This window comes from Trachypithecus francoisi, unplaced genomic scaffold (assembly GCF_009764315.1).
Source record: "Trachypithecus francoisi isolate TF-2019V2 unplaced genomic scaffold, Tfra_2.0 Lachesis_group13, whole genome shotgun sequence".
NCBI classification, from domain to species: domain Eukaryota; kingdom Metazoa; phylum Chordata; class Mammalia; order Primates; family Cercopithecidae; genus Trachypithecus; species Trachypithecus francoisi.
In genome coordinates this window covers 27,266,664-27,284,491 of record NW_022681458.1, presented here as the reverse complement: position 1 = coordinate 27,284,491, position 17,828 = coordinate 27,266,664, and the positions used below count along the sequence as shown (strand labels likewise).

Genomic DNA, 17,828 nt, shown 5'->3' with positions numbered 1-17,828 from the left:
TTTGTATTTTTAGTAGAGATGGAGTTTCATCTTGTTGACCAGGTTGTTCTACAACTCCTGACCTCAGGCGATTTGCCGGCCTCAGCCACCCAAAGTGCTGTGATTACAGGTGTGAACAACCGTGTCCGAGCCTGAACCTACCCATTTCTTAAACTAGCTTTTGTGTCCACCACTTGAAAGCCACTGCTTTAAGGTCTACTAATTACCGAAATGCAAAATTGAATGAGTCATGCTCAACCACCCAGCCCTTAAACATCTCTTTGATCTCTCATAATCTAACTGAAAGATCTCTCATTCCTGATTTACTTCTTCCTTCATCCAAACTGCACTCCTGAAGCATTTAATTAATCTAAACATAAGCAATGCTGACTTACTCTTTCATAGTGTATTATGTTTTTGAAACTGATTTAGCCCATCTCTAAATTTGTATTGTTCTGAGGTCCGATTATCCACAGAGCCTAATATATACAATGCTGAACCAAACAAACATTGGTAACGAAAACACTGATTTAGTGAATTAATTTAGAAGAATCTAGAAGAATTAATCTAGAAACTGCACAGCAGCAGTTTCTCTCTTCAGCTTGAATTACTAAGCAATTCAAGTTAGCAATTGTGTAGACCCAAATAAAATAATAATGTTTAGTCATTTAGATATGCCACTATAAGTAAAAATAAATCAGATACATACACATACACACAAATTACTCATAGAATGCGGTATTCTTAAAACTTAATTATGTTAGTTTTTAAACAAGCTGTGTTTTAATGTTTTTGCAAATAGTGGCAACAAATTGGCTACTTCAAGTGGTGACACTACAGTTAAATTATGGGATCTACGTAAAGGCGATTGCATTTTGACCTTTGAAGGACACAGTCACGCAGTATGGTCCTGCACGTGGCACTCCTGCGGCAATTTTGTGGCTTCCTCCTCACTGGATAAAACTAGCAAAATCTGGGATGTTAATAGGTAAGCAGTACTTTAAACATTACTAATCCTCTGTGTTGATACATACACATAGGTAAAGTTCTTTTTTTTTTTTTTTTCCTCGATGCTACCCCTGGGAAACATGAAAAGAAACTGTTAGTTGATAAGATTATAGAGTTACTTAAATAATCTTTGTGAAATCCATTTCTAACTCCATTAATCTTTGTTGATATAATAATTTCTTTCTAAATACAAGTATCAAGATCAAGCCTGTGTAATAAGATTAGAATTGCTTCATTGGAAAGCTGTTTGTTTTAAGCAGGATAGAAACAAATACTTCTTTTAAAGAGTTGGATCTTTAGTTCTGCTTTCCACGGGCTTGTTATCGCTCTGTACTGTTAAATTTAATAGTTTAACGAACATAAATCTAACAGAACTAATTATTTTCTTTATGCTTAACTTGTTATGTTGTGATATTCTTGATTAAATGTTTCTTGTTAATTCACAAATTGTAGGAAATAGTACATTGTATTGTATGTAAAATCCTATACGTATCATGTGGATTTGGAAGCGTTATGTTTTGATTTTAATTCAAGATAGACAAAGTCTTTATGTTTAAAATATTGAAATTACTATCACCCATATATTTTGGGTGTTCATTACATTCTGTTAGATCTGCAAATATGATACAAAGAGGCAAATGTAGCTACTATCAAATATGCTAACTCCTTCAGCTAAGGGGTTATATATCATCCATCAAACTTTCTCAGTAGTCTGTGGTCCCAGCTCTGGAAGGGCCTCCATCCAATCAGAGGAACACCCATAACAGCAGAGAAGTGCCCTCTCCTCAAAGGACTGAGGTTCCATTTTGAAGGTCCCCCCTTCAACAGATCAAAATTGCTTCTGATTGATGCCAAAATTCTTTAAACTTCAAGTTTGCCATCACTGTCAAGAGTTCACTTTCATCATCAAGGACAAAAAAAAAAATATTGTACTAATTTTGACATTGAGGCAGTGGATAAGTATTGACAAATAAAGTAGAAATGGATTGTTTCTACCTTATTCCCTGTGTTCGCTCAGTCCTAGGGGTGTAGCTCTTTCTTGAAGTTGTTATCTCCATGATAACTTTAATGTTCTCTTTTCCCTTTTTTTAGTTACTTAGTTAGAAACTTTATTCAGTTTTTACCATCCTGTATGTGAAATTATTATTGTTACAATGATAGGCGCAAGTTCCGTATCCTGGTAAGTCCGTGAAAGATCCAGGGCACTAGTGGATAAGTAGCATGATCCACATGAGTCATAAAGCTATAGCTAAATAAAATTAGCATGCTCCATAGGAGAAAACGTGATTGTGAACAACATATTTTAGACCTATGTCTATCTGAAATAGTGACAATTTCAGATAGCTTTTAATTCTCAGATGAGTACTTACTGTTTATCTGGAATGTCTAATCATGTATAATTCTTTATTATATTTCTATAAGGTGTGACTGGATTTCATAAATATTACAATAGATCAATGGAATTTTAACACTAATATTTAATTTGAATTTTGTATCACTTTTGACTTGGTTGAGGATCTTAATAGAAAACAGTGATCTATTCTAAAATATGATATGTCTTTAGAACTCTTAACTACTTAGGGTGTTCAAAAGCAAACTATGGTTAAAAAACTAATCCTCAGTAGTCTCAGCCCTACTTGGAATGATTTCAAACACTTTGACTTGGCAACTTTTCTTTATGACCCTGGTATCCAAATACTGACTTCCCATTGGTGCCCAATAAATCTTGATATAACAGACCAAAATTGCTTCTGATTGATGCCAAAATTCTTTAAACTTCAAGTTTCCCATCACTGTCAAGAGGTCACTGTCATCATCAAGGACAAAAAAAAAAAAAAAATTGTACTAATTTTGGCATTGAGGCAGTGGACAAGTATTGACAAAGTAGAAATGGATTGTTTCTATAGTGGCTATTGATATGCCTTTCAGAGTCACAAAATACCAAACTCTAATTTATAATTGCTCTCAGATCAATACTATATAGATATGTCTAAAACTAGTGTCTTTCTTCAAAATTTCGTACATTATTTGAACTGGCTTAGTTACTTAAGGCAAGAGATTATTTGCCTTGATAAGGTGGATGGTTGTGGAGCTATGCTATGCTGTGTCATATATTCTTGGCTTGATACTGCATATATATGTGTGTGTGTGTGTGTGTGTGTGTGTGTGTGTGTGTGTATATATATATATATATATATATATGTTTCAGAATTGGACAATACTTAGTAGGAACATCCATTTAGTTCCTCACCAAAAAGTTGGATCACTGTGAAACATCAACAATACAAAAAAATTTCATATCAAGATTCATATTTACTGAGTGCTCATCGGAATCTATGACACTCAATCTGAATAATTCCATATATATATATTCCATATATATAATTCCATATATATATTCCATATATATATAAACACACATACACAAACACATACACACACACACCAAGCCTTGCTCTGTCACCTAGGCTAAAGTGCAGTGGCACAGTCTCAGCTCACTGCAACCTCCGCTTCCTGGGTTCAAGCAATTCTCCTGACTAAGCCTCCCGAGTTGCTGGGACTACAAGCACACACCACCACACCCAGCTAATTTTTGTATTTTTAGTAGAGACGGGGTTTCACCATGTTGGCCAGACTGCTCTCAAACTTCTGAGCTCAGGTGATCCACCCACCTCAGCCTCCCAAAGTGCTGGGGTTGCAGGCGTGAACCACTGCACCTGGCCATGCTGCACAGTTCTTAATAAATAACAAATTTATATTGGTAGACAGTATTAGTCACCAGAGAAGAAAGAGTTTAGAATACATTCTTCTTTTTTCACACCCATCCTTTCCTTCAAGCTTCTGGCTCAGTCTTGAACAGCCTTGATTGGTGTTCTATCCCTAGCCCTGCAACTGTTTCAGAATTGGACAATACTTGGTAAGACCATCCATTTAGTTCCTCACCAAAAAGTTGGATCACTGTGAAGCATCAACAATATAAAAAATTTCAGATCAAGATTCGTATTTACTAAGTGCTAATCAGAATCTGTGAACCATTATCTATGACAGTCTAAATAATTCCGTACTCTACAAAGTTTCTGTGAATAATTAACAGTAGCTTTTTTTATTATCTTCTGAATGATCAGATATATAAATTGTTATGTATTTCACTTAGTGGTCATTTGAAAACATACACACCAGTGTAACCCAAGCAGAGAGTGCATGGCACATGGTGGTTTACTCACATAAATGAATAAAGAGTGAATCAACAAGTAAGTATGGCGAAAGTATTCTAAATATTCTCCCTGTCCCATCCACATTCAAACTATAATATAATTATGCTGTCTTATCCTACACAAATCAATAAAATGATGAAAATGGGATAGAAAAACCAGAAAATATCTCAGCTATAAAAAATAATTTGTATTTCTTTAGAGGCATTTAGAGGCATTTGTGTATAACATTAATCAATAAGTATTCATCAAATGAGTTAACAGTGTTGGCCTGTGTTATAGACCTAAGACAATTCTCATACTCAACCATTGCCTTCAATGAGATTACAAGTAATTTAAAATGCAGCAATTTTGAAGCAATAAGGGAATATGCAATGCATCTACCATTTATGTTTATAATATCAGATCAGGTATTCTAGTTGACTCCTGGCTGCTTTTCTTCCAAGGTAGCTGGGTATTTGGCTGAGCAGTTATATCATACTGTTACTCTGATATTTGGAAGGCAGACCATGTGCCTGCTTTGCTTGTAACTTGAAGGAAAGGGGGTTGGAAACAGTCAAAATGTTACTGAATGTAGCTATTCCAGCTGTTTTACCAAGGTGTTACACAGGCAAGAATTGGGTGGTTTGTACCAAGGACAGTAGGAAACAGACGGACTTGTAAAATTCAACAGCTTCTTGACCCCAAATGTTGGGAGATAGATCTGTGGTCCTTATTTCTAAGTGTATTGTGTCTGATGCTCTTACAATTACATGGGAAGAGGAAAATAAAGAAGGTTTAAGAACTATGTTTACTTTAATTTGTACTTATTGTGGCATTGCATTGCCTGGAAGCAACTATATTAGAAACCTGTCAAATTTTTGAGAGAATTGGATTGACAAAGAAACTATGAGCCTATCCTTAAACCCCCTTGACTCTTCAAACAGTGAAACAGTCCTCAGAGCCCCAAACTTGCATCCAAAAATGTGGACTTGTATTTTTGCATAGTTCAGAAGGAAGGCAGAGACCATAGCACCAATCTCAATATGGCCACAGAGGATAATGAACGAGAAGGAACCTACAATGGAACTAAGCCAGAAGCCACAAAGAACAATGGGGAAAGGTGCTCCTCTGTGAGTCAACCATGGTCCAGTCAAGGAACTTTCTTCAGTACCACGGCAAAGTTCCTCATGATGCCTGCCTAGTTTTTCCCTATTTGGACTAGTGATGCTTGTATGTTTCCCATGTTTCTATTTTCTGTATTACAGTTTATTTTACAGTTATTCTGTCCTTACTTCACAATGGTGCATTGTGTTCATGGTGGTGATGGTGGTGGGAAGCAAAAAACTTGTATTTTGTTTCACTGGTTACCGTATAATGCAAGTGACACTGTTGAACCAAATGATGCAGATTGTGTGTCAGCCACAGATCATGAACTGTGAGACAGGCAGTAACTGAAGAAGAGATCTGGGGATGTTTCTTTTTTTGGTTGTGAAGGGAAGAAAGTCAGTGAATATTCTATATGTGGAAGAAAGGATGACACAGATATTTGGTGAGAAAAAGGTCAAACTGTGGCAGAGACTGTTAGCTTTTCACTAGAATCCACTTGCTCCTTCTTCCATATTAGTTAGGCACTTGGCTGTATATCTAAATGATATTTCTTGGCCTCAATTAGTTAAGTATGTCTATGTCATTAAGTACTGTACAATAGAATATTAGTTAAAGTACCAGGCACTATATCCTTATTCTTCCTGCCTTGTGGTGGAATGGCATAACAATGACAATGAGCACAATAATCTTAGAAGCCTATTATTGAAAATGACAGAACAATTGTCAAGCTGCTTGAAGTAAAGCCACCCCTATTTTGTAACTCCAGTTAGCCTGCAACATTCTCTGGACTCTCCAGCAATAAGAAAATACACTTCTAGGCTGGGCACGGTGGCTCACGTCTGTAATCCCAGCAGTTTTTAGAGGCCAAGGCAGGCCGATCACAAGGTCAGGAGATCGAGACCATCCTGGCTAACACAGTGAGACCCAGTCTCTACTAAAAACACAAAAAGTTACCTGGGCATGGTGGTGGGCACCTGTAGTCCCAGCTACTCAGGAGGCTGAGGCAGGAGAATGATGTGAACCTGGGAGGTGGAGCGTGCAGTGAGCCGAGATCATGCCACTGCACTCCAGCCTGGGCAACAGAGTAAGACTCCATCTCAAAAATAATAATAATAATAATAAAAATAAGACACTTCTACTTGATCTGAGACATTATATTTTCAGTCTATTTGTTACAGTATTTTTGCTTGCCTAGTCTACTATAGGCACCCATGAATACTTTTCAGGTGATATGTTTTTCCTTCATGGCATATTAGTAAGGCAACCAAGACAAGCTCTGAAGTGTTCTCAAATTATTTGAAGGAGTACTAATGGAAATTTTGTGCTGATAATAGATGACTAGTCTACTCCCTCTTTTTTCTTCTCTTGCCCCTTCTTTCTTCCCATCTTTATTGTCTATTTCAATGCTGTTGTAGTCCATGAAGTCCTGCTTGCCAATAGCAACGTGTGTAAGTTGAATGCTTGGTTTACATGGAGGTAATGCTTGTAAGACTAGTTATCCGTTATAAAAATATGCAACTGTAAGTGTCTCCATTAGTAGGACACTGTTTCAATAATGATGCTTTCACTGAAATAATGAAAAACACCAAGAATTTAAATTTTATGTAGCGTTGACCACATATAGGAATGAGTTTTGCTCATTGTAGTTAAGCTGATGGAATAAAAATAGTACCTTCCACATGGTTGACCTCACAGGTTTATTTATTTGATTATAGATCCCACAAATATGCATTGAGCACTTCGTTCTATGCCTTATTCTAGTTACTAAGCTATAATAGTGAGTAAGATAGACAATAACTTCTGCCCTTATGTCGATGGCATTATTTCGGGAGGCAGAAAATAAGCCAAATGAAAAATGATAATAATTAATAATTACATATAATATTTAGAGCTGACAAATTTTGTAGAGGAAAAATAGAGCACAGAAGGTGAAAAGGTATAGCAGGCATTGAAAAGCTTGCAATTTTAAGCAGGAAGGTCGAGAAAATTCTTGTTATAAAGTTGACATTTGGATAACCTGAATAAGGTGAAGCAGCAAGCCAAGTAGATATTTGGGAGGAGAATATGCCAAGCTCTTCTGATCAGGAAGCTTTCCTATGGTGGTAGCATGACCTATGTGACTGCTAAGCAGCAAAGAGGCCAGCATGACTGGAATAAAGTGAGCAGATGAGAGAATGGTGGGGGTAAGGCAGTTAAATGAGTGTACACATATAACATAGGTCCTTATAACCCCTGTCAATTACTTTGACCTTTAATATCAATGAAACAGGAAATCATTAGAGGGTTTTGAGCAGAAGAGTCTCAATCTTTTTGACATTCTAAAAAGATGACTCTGGCTACTGTTTTGAGATTAGATAGTGGCAGAGGAGGGGTGGAAGCTTAAAAATAGGCAAAAGACCCATTGGGGAACTGTTGTAACAATCCAGGCCAAAGATGTAGAAGGTTTTAGCCATGAGAATAGTGAAGGTCAGAAAAATTGTATTCCGGATAGATTTGAAAGATAAAGACAACAGGAGTTTCTGAAGTACTGTGAATTGTGTGAGAGAGAGAAAACAAATGACCTGTTACATTTTCATACAACTGAAAAGCAAAGGCTCATTCTCTTTATACTGGGACACTAATATAAACATTATGAAAGGCTTTTCCAACCAGGTGTATCAACTGGTGATCCAGAAACCATAACAGAATGAGGAATGCCTTCTCATTGTTCATCTAACATTTCCACTGAAGAAAATGGAATGTTTCACTTCTGCACACTTCCTAGCATCACTTCATTTTTATTTTAGTAATTATGTAGCCAATTATAACCCCTGTGCTGGATGAGATGACAGAAACAGAAGTCTCTTTGTAAAGAAAACAGATAAATTAAGAAACAGGAGATGTGAAATGTTAAGATTGTTGTAATGAATCACCTTCTGTTAATGATATATACTATTATTTTGAAGGGGAAGGCAAATAATGCATGAAAGTGGACTCTAAAATTAAAGAAATGTTCTTATTACAAAATAAATAATAATAAGATAGCACCAAACTAGTAATACAATGGAGTTTAGTATTTGTAACACACAATGTTCCATTAGTATATTTTATGTTCTTTATGTTTCATTTGCAAAGTTGGCTATACTAGCAAAGGAGGATATATTGTATAATATTAATGGGTTTAAAACACCATAATGTAAGAAGAAATATTAAGACTCAAGGGCATGGATTATTGGTACATTAATACCTGTCTTATATTGTAAAGATCCCCACTTTGCCTTCTTATACTTGAAAGGGCACCCAAGGTATATATTAATAGACTGTCAAAGTAATGCTTGAAACATAATTACGTTACATTATAAGAAATGGTAAGATACTGAAATTGACCTCTTGTGATCAATTTCTCCTGTTACACCAGGATAATTAATTATTACATCTTCTTGGATTTTCAAGTACATTCAAATGAATTGTTCCCCCTTGACATATGGGCTTGAAATGATACCTGAGTATTATGGAGCATAAACACATAAATAAGCACAAAAAGTGAAGAAAACAGAATACAGCATATATTTTTTCATTTCCTTTCCCCTCAAAAGCACATAATTAAAAAGCACTATTCAAGAAATATCTACCTTATGAAGAAAATTGTATTAAAGCTAAAGTTCAGATTTCATTTAGCAAGTTATGTCATGATTGAAAAATTGAGAATCTCTTCTCACATTCAATATGGCTTTGTGTGTATGTGTGAAGAATGGCTCAAGCAAATGTCCACTGTGATAAACTTGATGTGAATGTTCTTTGATACCAGTATACATGGATCAATAATTTTAAAAAAAGGTAAATGTCTTTAGGATTTTAAAATTCATCCCTATTCCTTTCTACAGTAAATGCTATTACATATCACTGAATTGTATAATTTGGATCTAACATGCTATATAATGAACACTTTCTGTTGTCTCATAAACCAAAAAAAGCTATATATTAGACATAATTAGAATGAGTACAAATGAAACTAAAGATATTCCAATAAGAGTGAATGTATATATGGTTTATGACATGATAAATTTCTGCTTTATCACTGCCAATCGAAGCAAGAACTTTCCCATGTAAAATATGCAACACCTTTTCTCCAACTCTACACAAAATAATCTGGTCAAAGTCTTAGTCTAAGTCTTAGCGTAAGTCTTAGCATAAGTCTTAGCATAAGTCTTAGTCCTCCTCAATGCTGATAACTAACAGGGTTTAGTGTATTTCTGCACTAATGTATGTTAAAATAAAATGATATGTAGCCATAGTCCACCTGAGGTAAAAAATGAAAATCACGTTTGTTTTATATTTAAGATTTAATTGTACATGTATGCGTGTGTGTGTATTCTCACACATTTATGTATACTTACTTGTATTGATGAAGTGAGTTTATTCAGAAATTAATTATAGAGTGGCAAAAACTAATTATGTAACTATCCTAAATATTTTAAATTTCAATCAAAATATGTGTTATCTATTACTCCAAAACCGAGCTTTTAAAACCATTTATTTCAGACAGCAACCATTATTATTATATCCCTAAAACTTTGTTTTTGTAATTATTAAAATGGTTTTAATTTAAATAAAAATTTAAAATTTGATTCAATTACTATGGAAACAAATCAAATGTCCAAGGACATCAAATCAAAATAAAATAAGTAAACTGGTTACTAAACATAAAAAATGGCAAGCAATACAATTTTGGCAGAATTAAACTACTTTCTTATTGTTAAACTATACTGTTATATGGAAAATCATTTTTTATTTATTTATTTTATTTATTTATTTTTTATTATACTTTAAGTTCTAGGGTACATGTGCATAATGTGCAGGTTTGTTACATATGTATACTTGTGCCATGTTGGTGTGCTGCACCCATCAACTCGTCAGCATCCCTCAATTCATCATTTATATCAGGTATAACTCCCAATGCAATCCCTCCCCCCTCCCCCCTCCCCATGATAGGCCCTGGTGTGTGATGTTCCCCTTCCCGAGTCCAAGTGATCTCATTGTTCAGTTCCCACCTATGAGTGAGAGGAAGCTGGAAAATCATTTCTATTTAGATAATAAAGATGAGGAGTTTTTTTCTCTTAAAGGACTAGAAAATATAATTTCAATAGAAAATTTAAGTAGTGTTACCTCCCATTGTCTGACATGAGTTTATGCAAAATCCTAACACTTATCAAAAAGAGCAAAACTTGTTAACTTGTGTTCTGGATAAAAAGACCGGACCATCTTCAGTCAAGGAACCATGGAATAATCTTTGGTCTCCATGCAATCTAGAATGAGTCATGAGGGAACCAATACCTCCAGCAGAATTCTACCTTCTAGAAAAATATTCCTGATTTTTTCCATACTTTCTTATATCCTTCACTAGATTTGACAAGTAATTACTAAAAATCACTCCTACTTAGAAACTGATTGTTTATTTATCCAATATTTACCAACTCTGCACCAAGTCATATCCCTGGAGCTGGGGATATAGCACTGAATGGAATGGTCCAGACCCTTGTCCTTGTGTAGCTTACATTATAGAGGAAAGTGTCACTGGTTACCTGTGGCTTATAAATCATTAGACAAGCTCCCTGACTTGGCCATTGATCAAAAGATTAATTCCTTTCCACTAGAGATGACAAGGGGGTATCACTGAGAGTGACTGTCTTCCTCAGATGTCATGAATGAATCCTAGTTCTCTATTAATGGAAAGAATTAAGAACCTTCGGAGTAATAAGCCACCAATGAGGTGAACATTAAAAATGGTGCCAAGTCTTTTTATTTTTACAAAGATGATTTTAGTTTTCACTAGCATTAGGATTCTTTTCAGGTACCTGTCACACATAAACCACCCAATTAATATCGTTTGAAGCAGTTTTCACATGAAGAGCAAGCTTTCCTGTGATGGTTCTATTTCAATTTGCTTTGGGATTATTATGTCCGTTTGCTTTTTGTTTTGAGTAAGGAAGAAAATAGTGAATTTTAGAAATGTACACATTAGCAAGAATCTATATAAAATGCTATTCAGCAATAACAATTAGAGATAATAATATAAAGATGTGCTGTATCTCAACCTGTTTATGTTTAAAATTTTTATCTCTGGCTAGTACAAATTATGTCTTACATATGCAGACAAAATCAGAGGAATCCAAAAATAGTGTTTTCCTATTTAACGTTGAAGATGTAGAATGACATAGTTATCTTTTGTATTTTGTTTCAATACATGTCCTAGTAAAATTTCTTATCTACAAATTCAAGGCATACACGTACTATTGAAAATTTATGGTAATTTTATAAATATGCATTTGAAAAGGTACAAAATTTTAACCTAGAAACACATACCATGTAATTATATAACAGCCATAACTACCATTAAAAAAGTGGGCATTTAACGTTTTAAAATTAGCTGTGCCAAAATATCTGACACATTTATGAAAACCTCTAGTGGTTCCAGTTTTAGAGGTGACATATGATTTATTTCATTGTGTATTTTTCTAGCTATTTTGTGAAAAATTTTAAAAAGTTTTTTTAGAGATAGCATCTTGCTGTGTTGCCTGGGCTGGAGTGCAGTGGTACAATCATAGCTCACTGTAGCCCGGAACTCTTGGTCTCGAGCAGTCCTCCTGCCTCAGCCTCCTGAGTAGCTGAGACTACTGGCAGGCACAACTACACCTGGGTAATTATGTATTTATTTATTATTTTTTTAGGAATAGCGGTCTCCTTATGTTGCCCAGGCTGGTATCCAATTACTGGCTCCAATTGATCCTCCTGCCTTATTCTCCAGAGTAGAGAGGATTACAAGCATGAGCCACCTGCTTCTGGTCACAAATCAAATGCACTTTTTAGAAAATATTGATGCCGGTATCTCCAGAATAAATTAACTTCACTACTTTACCTACATAAATTAATATAGCATATGTCTATGCAAAACTATAATCATAAATTATATATCTGCACCCCAATAATAGTACCTATGTTCCTAATCTTTATGAATTGTAAATCTCTTATACAAATAACATTTTCATTAACAAATACACATAAATTATATATGCAATAACTTCTTAACCCAACTCTTATTTTATCCTAACTTATTTTTAAACAGCCTACATTGTGTTAGACTTGAGGCTTTCAGTGATATCTCTAACAACAAATTATCTCTTCATTACCTGAGTTATAATGATTCTCATTATCTATGTTCATATTCTTACAAACCACCAAGGAACCAATCCCTAAATTGAAAATGATTGTTCACCTTCTCTTGTGAGGCCATCGGGATTAATCTCATTAAATTAACAGCCTTATTTATCTGGGTCACAACAAAAATGCCAGCCATTATATTCTAGATATTGTTCATATATCCACCAGTCAGACTCTATCTCTCACTTACCTCTGATCTCCTTCCACTGCATGGTTTGGAATTAAATATCTGTCGTCAACAAAATATTCTATATCCTCAGTCCCTTCAGTGTACAATTTATCTTCTTGCTTATACTGGCTATCCATCCTTTGAGAATATCAATTTCCTTTTCTAATTGAGCCTGTAACTCCTTCTTTTTAATCCTTCTCTGAAGATTTATAATCATAATGAATGTTAAGCATGTGGATGCTATCACTGAGGTATATAAATATAATTTATTTTAAAATTTTGCAAAATTTTAAAATTTGTGAAATTTGTTTCTTCACTAATGGGTTTCTAGTAGCCAAAACACTGAGCTTGGAACATACTGGGAAAGTAGTAAACATTTGTTGAATTAATATCTTAACTAATAACTTATGTTCCCTCCTGCTCTTCATGTCTAGACCACTTTACTTCCTCTCTCTTCCCACAAAATTACAGCTTTTTATACGTACTTGCTTTGTGACTATACCGTTAGCTTCCCTTCCATTTTAGTCCTATACTGGCCCCTTCATTACTCTCATCATAGTTTGAATAACATAGCACTTGACTTACTGTCATCCTTGTTTGCAACATGGATATTGAATCCAATCTGCAAGTCCAGCCAACACACTAGCCTCACAGTTCCTTCCTCCCTTGGTTCCAACTTCTTTCAAGTCTTGATTTTACATTTTCTACACTGTGAGCACCATTTCTTCTCTCTCCAGCTTGTATACTGTAATAACTCACTGCAACAATTCTTTGATACCAGCAGTATTAGTAATTAATTGTTTACACCTTTTTATTTTTTTGCCCTTGATAATAGCCTTCCTATTCTTTCCTTCTTCCCCTGAGTAGATGCCAAGGTCTTCCTCACATAGTTTCAATTTCCTGCCCCTCTCTTCTTCCACATTTCTTGCCTGTCAAAACCCCAACTCTGGCTAAACCTAATTCTCTGCCTGCTTTGCCTACATCTGTTCAGCTGACCATGGCTATGGAAAAAAATCAGAATCAGGCTGACATGTTTCATTTCATGTTTATAACCTCAACTCACAAGTTGAAAAACTGAATTTTCTCTATCAATTAACTTTCTACAATATGAGATGAGTATTTCATACCTTTCTCCTCAGATCCCTAACATTCTCCCCAGTCACTTTTTCTCTGAGCGACAACATGGATTTTTATTTCACTGAGCAAATAGAAGAAATAGTAGAACATTTTTATTCTTCCACCAAATCCAACAGTGATTTATATTTCCTTTTTCTCTGGGTGTTGGTTGGGTATTTCTTCTGTATTGACTTACCTGGAGCTGGGGAGTCTGGAATAGTCATTCACCTGTTTCTAGCTTCAGTTGGAACAGCTGGGGAAAGTTTCTATGTGATACCTCATTTCCACACAGTGACAGAAATGGGCTAGCAGCAAGAAAAAGTAAGCTCCAATTAACAAGAACTTATTCAAACCTTTACTTACTATTGTATCATTGACCAAAGCAAGTCACATGGCCAATATTATAGTTCATGTGGGAGTGGAATACTCAAAAGTGTGCATATAGGAAAAGAAATAATGGCGACTTCTATGGACTAAATGTTTGTGTCCCTCCAAAACTCATGTGTTAAAGCCTAAATCCCCCATGGGATGATATCTGAAAGTGAGGCCTTTGGGAATTAATTAGATCATGAAGGTAGAGCCCTCGTGAATGAGATTAGTGCCCTTATGTAGGAAGAGACAAGAGACTTTAATTTCTTTGTTGTCCACCATATGAAAATACAATGAGAAGATGGCCATCTACAAACCAGAAAGTGGGCTTTCACCAGGCACTGGATCTTCTGGTAACCTCATCTTAGATTTTCCAGCCTCCAGAACTGTGAGAAGTAAATGTTCGTTATTTAAATCACCCCATCTGTGGTATTTTTGTTGTAGCAGCCCAAACTGACTAATATAGAAATTGGTACTTAGAAGTGGAGTGCTACTATTTCAAATACCTGAGAATATGGAAGTGTCTTTGGAAGTAGGTAATGGGTAGAGTCTGGAAAGATTTTGAGGTACGTGCTGAAAGAAGATAATATTGCTATGAGCAGACTTTTAAATGTGACTCTGGTAAGAGCTCAGAAAGTAAAGAAGAGAGCTAGAAAGGGTCTCTGTATTAGAGATTACATAAGTGATCATGCAATGTCACCAGAAATATGGACAATAAAGGCTATTCTCATATTCACATTTTTGTCTCATGTGATCTCAGACAAAAATGGTTAATATGTTATTGGACAACAGAGAAAAGGCAGTCTTTGTTAAAAAAGTGGCAAGGAACTTTGGTGAATTGTATTCATGTTCTAGTATTTTGTGGAAGGTAGAATTTGCAAGCAACACATGTGGATATTAGCTAAAAAAGTTTCTATGTATAGTTTTAAAGGATCAGCTTGGTTCCTCCTGACTGCTTATAACGTGTGATGAGCAAAAGGAATTGAAGAGAAAGAAGGAATCACTAAGCAAAAAGGAACCAAAACTTAAAGATTTGGAAAATTCTTAGCCTATCCAAGTTGCAGGGCACACAAAGCGTGTGGCCAGGCTACCATTTCATAAGAAGATTAGTATGAATGTGATCCAAGAACCTAATCAGACATCTCAACAGAAGCCAGGTATAGAGATGGAAATACACCACAGAAATACTGGCACCAAAATGGAATAAAGTGAAGAAAAGTTGTTGGACTTCTTAGACCCTATAGCACTGGACAGTTGAACTATTCAACTGCAAACACATATTATTCTTCAAGACAAGAGAAGAATGACTCTCAAGTCATTTTCAGAGTTTATCAGGGCTGCCATTCTCACCAAAGGCCCAGAGTACATGGGCCTGGGGGACAGGGCTGACTCTATCTCTACTTTAAAGGGCAAGACCAATATGTGAACCCACCAATGGATGGGGTAATATTCTTGGTTCCAATAGGCTATACAGAGGCTGTCCTGAGCCATGGAGTCATGACCCCCACTTGGCAGAGCTACTGGGGCCTGTGTTCCTTGCCTAGCAATGCTACACAGGCAAAACTTCCATCCCACTGGGTCCAGAGGCAGAGCATCATCAATTCAGGAGGATTATTGTTGAGGCTTAAGCTCTGGTAGAGTTTGCCTTGTTAGGTTTTGGAGTTTCTTGAGACCTGACACATCTATCTTTCTTCTGATTTCTCCATTTTGGAATGGAAATATTTGTCCTATGCCTTATCCTATCACTTTATTTTGGAAGTACATAAATGGTTTCATGTGTTCATAGGGAGAGAGGAATTTTAGCTCATAATAAACAATACCTCAAGATTCAACCATATATAATTTAGGTCATATTTAGAGAAGGCTTTGAACTTTAGATTTGATACAAGATTAGGTACAGCATTTCTGTTGGCATGGAATTAATGTATATTTTATTGTGAGAAGGACATGAATTGTGGGGGCCCAGGAATGGAGTGCTATGGGCTATATGTTTGTGTCCTTCCAAAGTTCATATATTGAAGCTTAAATTCTCAATGTAATAGTCTTTGAAGGTGGATCCATTAAGAGGTGATTTGGTCATGAGGATGGAGACTTCTTGAATGGGAGTTGTGCCTTTATAAAAAGAGACATGAGATGGTGAAACCCCGTGTCTACTAAAAATACAAAAACAAATTAGCCAGGTATGGGGGTGTGCACCTGTAATCCCAGCTACTCAGGAGGCTGAGGCAGGAGAATCGCTTGAACCCAGGAGGTGGATGTTGCAGTGAACAGAGATCATGACGTTGCCCTTCAGCCCAGGCAACAGAGCAAAACTCTGTCTCAAAAAAAAAAAAAAAAAAAAAAAGAAAAGACACGAAAGACTTTGTTTCTTTCTTCTTTGTTCTCTGCCACGTGAAAATACTATAAGACAGTGTATTAGCGTGCCTTAGAGGGACAGAACTAATAGGATATATATATATGTATGTGTGTGTGTGTGTGTATAAGTATATATATCATTTTATGTATATATGTATGTATCTGTATATATACATGTCTTTCATATATATGTGTGTATATATATACATGTCTTTCATATATATGTGTGTATATATACATATATATATACACACACAAGTATATATATATATATATGGGAGTTTATTAAGTATTAACTTGCACAATCACAGGGTCCCACAATAGACTGTCTGCAAGCTGGAGGAGCAAGGAGAGCCAATCTGGGTCTCAAAACTTAAGAACGTGGAATCCGTTGTTTAAGGGCAGGAAGCATCCAGCATGGAAGAAAGATGTAGGCTGGGAGGCTAGGCCAGTCTCAACTTTTCATGTTTTTCTGCCTGCTTTATACTTGCTGGCAGCTGATTAGATGGTGCCCACCAGATTAAGGGTGAGTCTGCCTTCCCCAGTCCACTGACTCAAATGTTAATCTCCTAGTATTAACCATCAGACAGTCATTTGCAAAGCAGGAATTGTGCACTTGCTAAACATTAGATCTGATGGCAACTTAGTCTTGGATTTCCCAGCCTCCAGAACTGTGAGAAATAAGTGTTTATTATTTTAGCCACCCAGATCCTAATATATTTGTTACAGCAGCCCAAACTGACTAAGATAGCAACCATTTTGCAAACAATACACTTTCTTTCTAGCCCTTTATTTCTCTTATAATCACTTTCTTGCAAATATAAATGTAGTATTGTAGGTATATTTTTACCATATTTTATATGACAGAATTGATGCTTTTTCAGTCGAGCTAGGTACTTAAACACAACTTTTCACATCATTTCTAGGAGAAAAGTTGACCTGACTTTTTGTCTTAATTTTTATACATAGATTGTTGGGGGAATTTTTTTTCTTTTTCTCTTCTTCTTTTTTTTTTTGAGACAGTCTTTCTCTGTCACCCGGACTGGAGTGCAGTGGCACCATCTCACCTCACTGCAACTTCTGCCTCCCGGGTTCAAGCAATTCTCCTGCATCAGCCTCCTGAGCAGCTGGAACTACAGGCGCATGCCACCATGCCCAGCTAATTTTTGTATTTTTAGTAGAGACTGTGTTTTACCATCTTGGCCAGGTTGGTCTTGAACTACTGACATCGTGATCCACCCACCTTGGCCTCCCAAAGTGCTGGGATTATAGGCGTGAGCCACCGCACCCGGCCTGTTGGGGAAATTTTTGCAAATTGATAGTTAGAATGATTT

General features: G+C 35.9%; 1 protein-coding gene across 3 annotated transcripts in view; it reads left to right on the top strand.

The window, feature by feature from the left end:
• SPAG16 (sperm associated antigen 16) overlaps positions 1-17,828 on the top strand; it is a 1,188,211-nt gene that overhangs the window by 672,690 nt on the left and 497,693 nt on the right. For 2 of the 3 annotated variants that reach the window (XM_033230389.1, XM_033230388.1), the window contains one exon: positions 782-967. The exons of the other annotated variant lie outside the window; for it this stretch is intronic. In XM_033230389.1, the coding sequence (XP_033086280.1) occupies positions 782-967 (186 nt within the window). The remainder of the gene's footprint in view (positions 1-781; positions 968-17,828) is intronic. 3 annotated transcript variants of the gene reach the window in all.